At 40.0% G+C, this 11606-nt stretch overlaps 1 protein-coding gene across 1 annotated transcript in view; it reads right to left on the minus strand.

The window, feature by feature from the left end:
* Positions 1-9045, minus strand: part of Npepps (aminopeptidase puromycin sensitive) — a 91141-nt gene extending 82096 nt beyond the window's left edge. The window contains exon 1 of the mRNA XM_027924630.2: positions 8641-9045. Within this exon, the coding sequence (XP_027780431.2) occupies positions 8641-8895 (255 nt within the window). The 5' untranslated portion in view covers positions 8896-9045. The remainder of the gene's footprint in view (positions 1-8640) is intronic.
* Between the last annotated feature and the right edge of the window lie 2561 nt (positions 9046-11606).

The raw sequence follows: 11606 nt of genomic DNA on the forward strand, positions 1-11606 counted from the left end.
AACATTCCTTTTTACTGTATATTTCACCAGAACATATCCAAACAGCACTAAAGCCTTTACACCAAATTGGCCATTTCTGGTATTACATTTGGACCAAAAAAAATTTTTTTAATTGACTTAAATATAAAAATCTTAAAAATTAAAAATAAAATCTTAATTGACTTGAAAAGCTCAGAAACCAAGAGAAAAATGAAGCACTTATTTGGATTTGCTCCAAAGGGCAAAATGAATAAACATCTTTCAGGGGGCTGGGGCTGTAGCTCAGTGACAGAGTGCTTACCTAGCATGTGTAAGGCACTGGGTTCAATCCTTAGCACCACATAAAAATAAACAAATAAAGGCATTCTGTCCATCCACAACTACCAAAAAAAAAAATTTTTTTTAATCTTTCAGAATTTGGAGCTGGGACTGTGGATGTGGCTCAGCAGTATAACACTTGCCTAGCACGTGCTGGGTTCAATCCTCAGCACCACATAAAAATAAACAAATAAAATATTTTTAAAAACTCTTTCAGAATTTGAGGTTTATGTTAACAGAATAACAGTGGTTTAGTTACTGGTCTTAATCCTTAATAGGCAACACATTGTCATTCATCAACTTCTACAATGAATTTTAATGGTAAACAAGCAGTTAATCTACCAATTGTCCAGACAGCTTTATAGCATTACATTTGCCAAATAACAATTGGCACACTACTACCACTACCATCCTGAGTGAAAGTTTTAAAAATGTATACTTTGAAAAGTAGCAGTACACAATATCCAATTACAAGTGCATTCTAATTCCTCCTATATTTAGAAAAAAAACTACCTATTTGTACTAATGAATTAAGCTGTTTGTTACTTAATAGTTACTAATTTTTTTTTTCAGGATACTGCCATTTTTGGAAAAGTAGGCAAGAAGAGCCAAAAGACAAAAAAAAAAAAAAAAATACTTATCTTAAAAAAGGAACTTGGGGGGGATAGGAAGGGCAGCAGAATAAAATAGACATTATTATTGCTGTATGTATATAGATGACTGTATGACCTATGTGATTCTGCAACCTCTACAATCAGAAAAATGATAAATTATACCCCATTTGATTCAAATGTATGAATTGTCAAGATCATTGTACTGTCATGTGTAGCTAATAAAAAAAAAAAAAAAAAAAAAACGGAACTTGGGGGCTGGGGTTGTGGCTCAGTGGTAGAGTACTCACCCAGCATGCACGAGGCACTGGGTTCAATCCTCAGCACCACATAAATGTAAACTAAAGATATTGTGTCCACCTAAAACTAAAAAATAAAATATTTAAAAAAAAAAAAAAGGAACTCGGGCTATGGTTGTGGCTCAGTGGTAGAGCACTTGCCTAGCATGTTCAAGGCAGTGGGTTCGATCCTCAGCACCACATATAAAAAATAAATTAAAAAAAAAACTCAACTTGAATTTTAAGTTAGTATATTGTACCCATATTGGAGATGCACTAATTTAAAAAGCTGACCAAAAAATGTAAAGTGCTTGTGTTAGCACTTGCTGATACATAGTAATCATTTAATAAATGTTATTAACACAGAGATTAAATGTATTCTCGTATCATGTAACAACATTCACATACTAGTTTATAAAGTACCTGATCCAAACAATATAAATGTTAGGAACTATGTGACATACTTTAGAGGATATTGGCATGTATGTACTACCCAAGGAAAGTAATTTTAAAAATCCATGTGGAAGCCAGGCATACATCTGTAATCCCAGCAACTCAAGAGGCTGAGATAGAAAGATCACAATTTCCAGGCCAGCCTCAGCAACTTAGCAAGACTCTGTCTCAAAATAAAAAATAAAAAGGATTGGGAATGTGGCTTAGTGATTGAGTGCCTCCGAGTTCAATCCCAGGTACCCTCCCCTGCCAAAAAAACCCACCACCAGGCATGATGGTGCATGCCTGTAATTCTAGTGGCTCAGGAGACTGAGGTAGGAGGATTGCAGGTTCAAACCCAGCCTGAGAAATTTAGCGAGGCTGTAAGCAAAATAATGAGACCCTGTCTCAAAATAAAAAATAAAAAGAGCTAGGATGTGGCTCAGTGGTTAAGCACCATTGAGTTCAATCCCTAGTACTAAAATAAATAAGTAAATAACAAGTAATAATTGAAATGAATCATAGCATTAAAATCTTCATTTTCCAAGTTTAAAATTGAAATGAAATGTTACAGTTGGCATATAAAGTGCATTGATAAGAAGCTCACTTTCCTTTATTTCACCTGTTACTATTAAAATATAGAATGCTACCATATCCTTTGTTTCAACCACAGGGTTAACTCTTTTTGTCTCCTATATAGCATGTACTTCAACTGAAGCACATACTAAGTAATGACTATACTAAAGAGGCAGCATGATCCTTGGTAACAATTTCACAGTGGAAGTTTCTATGAGCTAGGGAGGCAGCAATCTGAGACAAGTTTTCCTGAATGAGCCTTTACCTCAATCACTACTAAGTAAGACTCAAGAGGTTTTGTTGTTATTGAGTTTTGTTTTCTAATTACCAAAGTCCAAAGATGTTCATAAAGAAAATCTCCAGGGGGCTGGGGAAATAGTTCAGTAGGTAGAGTGCTTGCCTAGAGTGCACAAGCCCTGGGTTCAATCCCCAGCACCACCAAAAAAACCACTAAGAAAATCTCCAGCCAGACACAATGGCACAGCAATTTAGGAGGCTGAGACAGAAGGATCAAAAGTTTAAGGATACCCTAAGCAATTTAGAAAGACCCTGGCTCAAATTTAAAAAAAAAAAATTAAAAAGGGCTGAGGAAGGATGTAGCTCAGTGGTAGAATCCCCAGTACCACAAAAAAAGAAAATCTCCAAAGTGACAATTCCAATACCAATCAGCAGAAAGCCTGAGTCATGGGCTGGGGATATAGCTCAGTTGGTAGAGTGCTTCCCTTCATGCACAAGGCAGCCATGGGTTCAATCCCCAGCACCAAAAAAAAAAAAAAAAAGAAAGAAAGAAAGCCTGAGTCACTTTGCCTAATAAATTATTTCACTGCTAAAATTTTGAGTAACTATTGCCTTGGTGGAATAGTGCACTAATTTCTTAAGTCAGTAAGAAGCAAATAATAGAATGAACTCAAAGTGTGCCAAGTTTTCTAACAAAAGAGACATAAAGAGTAAATAGAAGAAGGTCAAACAGAAGTACCCCTAAGGTAAAATTTCAAATCACACAGAATATTGGTATTTATATTTTGTAGCTACTTACATACTCATTAAAGTTTAAAACATATGGAGGAATAACATGAACCTATCTCCAAGAGAGAAGTTATTTTTCAGGGTGGTATCTGTGACATTTTATTTCCCCAAAAGTAGTCTGCACAGCCTAAAGTAAATGGAGCAAAATATTATATCTGGGTGGTAGATTACATCTCCGTATTCCTAAAATATTTCCTTGTTTAAAATAAAATTTTAAAGAGACTACAAATGACTAAATAAACCAAAAAGCCACATACTTAATATGATGTTTAATACAAAATCTCTAAAATCTGGACACCTAATCTTAGTTAACAACACAGCTATCAGAAAGCTGAGTCCTTTGTCATTGACTCATGTACAAATTAGAATAAGATTTACTTTACAATTAGAATAGGCTCATTTATGTGGCAAAGTTCAGAGAAGTTTCATAGATAATTTACTACACAAGACCACATTTATCCAGGTTGTATTAGACAATATCAATTATCCAGAACCAGGAAGTTAAAAAAAAAAAAAAAAAAGCCTGGATACAAAGCCAGAATAGATGATACAAAGTCCATACAATAAAGCTCATATCCTTTACCCAGAATTCATCAAACTCTCTTGGAAACATTTTTAAGCTCAAACAAGTTTGTTTATCTGGTTACATAGATCTCTTCAGCTCAAATTCAGTGAAACAGAAGAGGGAAGAAATTATACAATAGGCAGCAGCAGGCACAATAGCAGCAAGAAGTAGTAGCAGCAAACAAATCAAAAAATTTTAAAAACCAGATAATAAACTTAAAAAGTTATAATGCAGGGGCTGGGGATGTGGCTCAAGTGGTATCGCGCTGGCCTGGCATGCGCGAGACACTGGGTTCGATCCTCAGCACCACATAAAAATAAATAAAGATATTGTATCCACCTAAAACAAAAAAAAAAAACAAAAAAAATTATTAAAAAAAAAGGGGGGGGCTGGGATTGTGGCTCAGTGGTAGAGCACTCGCCTAGCGCGGTAGGGACCCGGGTTCGATCCTCAGCACCACATAAAAATAAAGGCATTGTGTTGTGTCCATCTATACCTAAAAAAAAAAATAATAAATATTTTTAAAAAGCTATAATGCATAGTTTGAGGTAATACCTATGGTTCTAAATATTCTAGCATCAATGATAGATGTTCAGAATGATGTCCAGTATTAAAAAAGAAAAAAAGAAAAGAAACCCAGATTATGAAGAATTATAAAGCCTAAAAAGATATGAATTCACTACAGAATTCATTGCTAGGTATTAAAAAAAAAGATTAACATATGAAACAGATTTTTATACTTTTCTCACAGATACACTTCAAAAAACTGAATAGGTTTGGGTATATCTCAGTGGTGGAACACTTGCCTAGTATGTGAAAGGCCCTGTGTTAATTTTCAGTACTGGAAAAAAAGAGAGAAAGAAAGGAAGAAAAAAGAAAATCTGAATAAATTCTACTCCTTATCACTAATCTTTCAAACTTATAGATTTTTTTTTTTTTTAATTTCGGGATTGAACTCAGAATCCTGTACATACTAGCATTTACTCTACTACTAAACTATACTCTCAACCCACCTAAAATTTAATTTAATGCCATTTAGTGGTCTGGCACAATACTAACATAATTATTAATTTTACCTTTTCTTTAAAGAAATAAAAAACTTCCCCAATGATTGCCTAGAAAACATACAAACTTTGGGCAGAAATTTCATTAACATACAGTTGACAATAATACCCATTTAGGTGCCAAGTTTTTAGTCTGCCAAACAAAACTACTGTTTCTGTATCTCTCCTTCCTAGTGCTAATTTAGTCATCCCCACATGAATATTTTAATGGTGGAGGTCAGAGATTGGCCAGCATATCCTGATTTCTGGCCTTGATTGATTAAGTTAATTTCTCTGGCACAGATGAAATATTTCCATAAGACAAAATCCCATTGTTGTACCAACCACTATAAATGTAACCAGGAATTATACTCATACATACCTGTAACCATTTTAATTAATTAGCCATACAAAGAGGTCCAGAATTTAAAATATCTACAAATGCCCACTGCTCTCAAGTAATATAAAGGAAGGGGGGAGAGAATAAAATTAGAATTGCAGGCCTACAGAAATAACAGGTTTAAGTAGCCAGAAATTTCCCTAGGCCTACAATGACAGATTTTCAAAACGTGCAGAATTAGAACACATTTGCCTATGGGAAAGACAATTAATTTTTAAATTATTGCACACTGACTAATTTTTTCCCTTTCTCAAGGAGTCCACACCCAGACCAGGTTAAAAATCCACTAAGTTTCTAATGTGTAACCTGTACAAATACTCTGGTCTTATCATAAAATTTTGCAACAAAGGCAACCGAGCAACTTGCATACTTTGTGTAATATGATTCCAACTGTTAGAAAACTGACCTGATACCAGTTATAAATCTAGGTTTCTAGAAATGGGAATTCTATCAATAATTAGATTTGCACCGTAAGATACCACTTAATGCCACAGTTAAAAGTTTATTCAATTCAGGGATTTCAAAAACACTTATATGTTTCCACTTACTTCTTACTAATGTTAACTCCTTTCTAACACTCTGAAAGGTATCAATAGGTACAATTATAAAAAGCCCAATCATTCTTTAATAAAACCTGTTAGAATTAATTATCACACTATCTTTGTGTTGCCACCTAGCTTGAACAGAATTTTTTTTTAATTTTTGAAAAGTTCATATTACCAAAAAGATCCATTTACTTCTTTATATCAAATTAACAAATCAACTGACATGGTGGCACAAGCCTGTACTTCCCAGCACTTCACAAGGTTGAGGAGGAGGATGGCAAGTTTGAGGGCAGCCTGGGCAACATAACAAGACCCTATCTATAAAACTTAAAAAAAAAAAAAAATTAAAAGTCCCTGCTATTATCAAAAATATTGCCAAGTGCTTCCTCAATAACACAAACCAGTCTTTCACACATTTCTCATCTCTTTAGAGAAATAGAAAGAGGGTAAGGAGGGCTGGGGGTTGTGGCTCAGAGGTGGAGCGCTCTCCCAGCTTGCATGAGGCACTGGGTTCGATCCTCAGCACCACATAAAAATAAAATGAAGATATTGTGTCCACCTATAACTAAAAAATAAAAATGTTTAAAAGAAAAAAAGAAAGAGGTAAGGAGGAGCAGGTCACTGCTTGTTCCATCCAACACGTCAATAAAAGTCACCTCTTAATAAATAATTATTTTGGGGCTGGGGTTATAGCTCTGCAGTAGAGCACTTGCCTAGCACCCACTGGGTTCGATCCTCAACACCACATAAAAATAAATAAATAGGGGCTGGGGCTGGGGCTCATTGGTAGAGCACTTGCCTAGCACCCACTGGATTGGATCCTCAACACCCAATAAAATAAATAAATAGGGGCTAGGGCTGGGCTCCGTGCTGGAGCACTTGCCTAGCATGCATGAGGCACCGGGTTCGATTCTCAGCACCACACATAAATAAATAAGTAAAATAAAGGTACATACATCTAAAAAATATTAAATAAATAAGTAAAGGTATTGTGTCCATCTACAACTAATAAAAAAAAAAGCTTAAGTTGAGCAACAAATATACCAAAACTAACTAAATAAATAAATATTTTTAAATCTATACTATATTGTCCTGACAGTTTTTTCCTAAGTATGTATACTTCCCAAAATTTTGAACCCACTGTGCCAACTAATGGGACAAGAAACAAATTACAGGATCTGGGCAGAGTTCAATGATAGAGTGCTTGCTTAGCATAAGCCAAGCCCTAGGTCCCATCCCTAGCACTGCAAAAAAAAAAAAAAAAAAGAAGAAGAAAAAGAAACAGAAACAAATTACTTTTAAAAGTCAGTCTTTTCACACACATAAGGCGAACTCATCCATGGCCAGGTCCCTCTTCCGAAGGTTTGCCAAGTCACAAGACACACTACTGTTTACAATCCCTCCCATCTGCCCCCTGCCAACATATATCAAACACTCTAGTCACTTGGCTTAAACCAGTCTCCCAAATAGCCCTCTCAAATCCTAATTTAGACCAAGATGCACTCATTCTGATTCATATTCTTAATGGAAAAATTTTAAATCATCTGACTTTCACAGGGATAAATAGTGCCTTTTAATGCAACCGAACCCTAGATCCTCAAGCTTTCCAACCAGAGCCCCATATCTCAAGTATACTTTTAAATTCTGTACTTTTAGACATATTTTCAATGTGAGTATCCTGCCCTCTTGGCTTTCAAAGACGACTGCCAACTTTCAGTTCCAGTACTAGTTCACATTTCTTTTATTTCATTGCTACACACACCCTGTTATTCAGGTTGAGGCCTACTGATTCCACTACCACCCACTAGCTCTTAGTGGAAAAGAAATGAAACCAAATATATTTACCACCATTCTCTTTACAGATAGCTATTAAACATCTACCATTTTATTGCAGATTTCATATTAACATAGTATCTATCATAAATATCCATTGTTCAGAACCATTGTAGGGCACCTATATTAATGGTCTCCAAACTCAAAACAATAGTTCAGATAATGCTGCAGGAGGAGGGAGGGGAATATGATTCACCAAAAACTGCAATGAAGAGTAATGGAATATTTTCACCAGTGGTATGCTAAAACTAAGAGTTTCTTTCAGAGGAGAATACTGCTAAGCAACCATCACTGTAGCAATAAATCCACCGGACTCAAAGGTTGCAAAGCAAGGAAGATAGGAGGAAACGCGGAGATGGGGTCTTCCCGCAGCTTCTCTAGAGGTTAGGAGAGAACAAAGTCACTGCTGCACTGTCACTTGAGGGGAAGGGGGAGGAGGCGGATCATCTTGGAAACCCAGCCCCTTGGGCTGGAGCAGGCGGGGAGAACTCAGCGGGGCTGCCTGGGATTAACATTCTCGTTCTACTCTCTCCCCCCTTCTAGAAGCTCCCCTCCTCGCTCCAGCGCAGAGGCCGGAGTCCCAGATGACTGCCCATTCTAATCTATTCCCCGTAGGATGTAGGGACAACCAGAGAAAAGAACTGAGTCAGGAGGCTGAGGCTGAACGGGGATTCCCACGACCCCTCCCCAAGCCCCCTTCAACCTCTCCCAGAACACTACCAAACCCAGAAGGGTTGGTGTCTGGGGTGCCCCATACAGGTGTGCCCGCCCGGGAGGGGCGCACGGGCCAGGCCGCGGGCTCCCGAAGCGCGGCCCCAGCCCCAACCCAGCAGGGCAGAGCACGCCGACCCCGGCGCCCTGCGGCGGCCCAGAGGGGCGCGCCCGCGCCGCAGCAGCCTCCCAACCCCAGTCCCGAGGCACCGAGGCCCACCCGCCCTCCAGTCGGGCCCCCAGTCCAGACCGCGGGCGCGGCCTAACTGCTCGCCCCGCAGCTCGCCCCGCAGCTCGCCCCCGGCGCCCGAGGGTCGCCGTACCTGGGCGGCGGCCTCCAGCTTGCCCTCGAAGGTGAAGTCCAGCAAGTCGGGCTTGAGGCAAAGGCTGTAGTTGATGGGGGAGACATCGGCGGGCAGCCGCTCGAAGGGCCTCTTCTCCGGCATCGCGGCGAGGCCCAGGCTGTGGAGGCGGCGGCGGCGAGAGCGGCTGAGGAGGAGAAGGAGGAGGGGAGGAGGCGGAGGGCCGAGGAAGAGCAGGCGGCGAGCGAGGGAGGGGGCGGCGGCTGCCAGCCACATCCACCGAGCGCGGGCGACCGCCTGAGGAGAGCCACTGGGGGAGCTTGGGGGGCGGGGGAGAAATCCAGCCGGAGAGCCAGGGGCCGGCAGGGCGGCAGTGCGGGCGGGCAGCGGGCGGGCGGTCGGGCTGGCTGCCTACGGGGAAGGGGGCGGAGGGGAGGGAAGGGGAGGAGGACCCGCAAGGAGGGAGGGAGGAAGGGAGGGAGGGAGGTGGCAGCGGCGGCTGCGTGCGCGGTCCCGCCAGTCGGGCGCGCCCCCGCGAAGTGCACGCGCGCTGAGGCAGTGGGCGGGGCGGCGAGGGCGCGGCTGGCGGGGCGGGAGTGCGAGAGCCTGCAGCAAGCTCTGCACCTGTCGGCGCCTGTAAGGAGAGAGGGCCGCCTGCGAACCGGAAGGAGCCGGGAAGGGCTTGAGAGGCCAAGGGGAATGTGAGAGGGGCGCCTGGGTTACCTTGGGAAGTTGGCTCCTACACGTTTGGTCAGTTTCGTCAGGGTAACATGTTAAAATATCAGTTCAGAGCAAAGCCCCAAACTGGATTCTATCTTTAGATCAGCGGGGAGCCCTGATCTGAGTTTCTTTGCCTCAAATTTCTTTAATTTTATTTTAGGTAGCAAGTTCAAAGAATGATTTGAAAAATTTTTTTACAGTAAAACTTTAATAATTCAGATTACCCCGGCTAATGAGATTTGGACCTTCAGAAGAGTAGTTTCATGAGACAGGAGGATCGCGAGTTCAAAGCCAGCCTCCGCAAAAAAAGCTAGGTGCTAAGCAACTCAGTGAGACCCTGTCTCTAAATAAAATACAAAATAGGGTGGGGATGTGGCTCAGTGGTTAAGTGCCCTTGGGTTCAATCCCTGGTACCAAAATAAAATTTAAAAAAAAAAAAATAAGGACATAACAGCTAATAATTAGCGAAGTTGGAATTGGGACCCAAATCCTTGACAATTTTGCAACAGCTTCCCTATTTTTCTAACTCTCTAGTTTTGTTTTATTCTAATCCATCTGTATCTCAGCTTTTCAAAATGTTATTTTCATTATGCAAAAACCCATAAGGCTCCTCTTGTCTGTTAAAGCAAATTTTATTTATAACCATTGAAGGCTGTTCATGAACTGTCCTTACCATTTTTCCAGGCTTGTTTTTTGTTTTTGTTTTGTTTTGTTTCTTTTAACATAAATTCTCCACTCTTAACAAGCTAACCTGTTTTCTGATTGGCCTTTACAACTTGCTCATTCTCTCTTCTCTACCATTACTCACACATTATTGCTGGAATGACCTCCTCATCTTTTTTTTGTCAAACCCATGCCCCTCCCTTCTTTTAAACACCTTTTCCGGAAAGTCCTCATTGACTAACTCCACCCAAAATCTAAACCCTTTCCCATCAGCTTACAAGTACTGTGTTTTGCTGACTTATTTCTACACATTCTTTTGTTCTATAACTGCACTTTAAATTTGTTTTTATATGTATCTGCAAGATATACTACTAGCAAGAGCTTGCTTTCTTACTGTTCTTTACACACACACACACACACACACACACATACACACTTATTTTTCTTTTTAATAACCTGCTTTCTAATCCTTATATTACTTCCAGTACTGGGCCATACACAAAGTACTGTTGCTATTGAACTGACTAACCAATTGATTAAGAGAAAATATTTATTCAGTTTGTGGCCTTTCCTTTATGTGTGCCCCACAGAGAAACCTGTAGCTAAAGGCAACCTTCTTTTATAAAAATCACAGATAAGATTACAAACAAAAACATCAGGGCTATAGACTTCGTGTCAACAGTAATTGTGATCTTGCTAAGAAAGGGAAAAGGCTTACTTGGCCCTGTCCCAGGTCCCATGACCAAAGAGGCCTCAATGCAGCAAGTCAAGGATGAACCCAGACTTACTATGTACAATTTGGAATAGGGTAGTAGAACATAACATACAATTCCCTTAAATATAACTGGATGCTCCATGCACACTTCTCTGAAATAATTGAAATGAAGAACTCAAGGAACCTCAGAGTTGATTTCCCTCCTTGGTGCTTCAGAAGGAGTGGGAAAGCCAATAAAGTGTCAATGTCATTAGCCCTACTTCTAACAGATTTCTGGGCTTCTGTTTACCAAGCCTCTGAAAATCTGCAAGTGAAAAAAAACTGTGGAAGTTCATAAATTTCAATAAAAAGTTAAGAAAGTGGACTGGAGCCGGGTGCAGTGGCACAGGCCTATAATCCCAGCTGCTCAGGAGGCTGAGACAGGAGAATCTTGAGTTCAAAAGAAAGAGACCCTGTTTCTAAACAATATACATAAAAGGGCTGGGGATGTGGCTCAGGGGTTGAGTGCCCCTGAGTTAAATCCCCAGTACAAAAAAAAAAGACTGGGAATATACAGATCAGTGATACAGCACTAGACTGACTACATAAGGCCCTGGATTCATTCACCAGCACCAAAAAAAAAAAAAAAAAAAAAATTAAATCTATTGTTAATGTCAGAAAGGTCCTCTGAGCAGGAATGGAAAAGGGTTGGTGTAAAGAATATATGGAGCCTATGTTAGCCACTAAAGTAGATGTTTCAAAGAAAAAAGAATAAAAAGAAGTTGGAAAAGGGAACCAAAATATTCAGGCAGGAGAAAAAGAAACCTTGGCTGTGGAACATTAAAAGGAGAAGAGAAAGATGTGGAGAGTTTGGGATGAAAAAACCCAACCTATTAAAGCAAAACAAAAC

This window comes from Marmota flaviventris, chromosome 17, assembly GCF_047511675.1.
Source record: "Marmota flaviventris isolate mMarFla1 chromosome 17, mMarFla1.hap1, whole genome shotgun sequence".
NCBI classification, from domain to species: domain Eukaryota; kingdom Metazoa; phylum Chordata; class Mammalia; order Rodentia; family Sciuridae; genus Marmota; species Marmota flaviventris.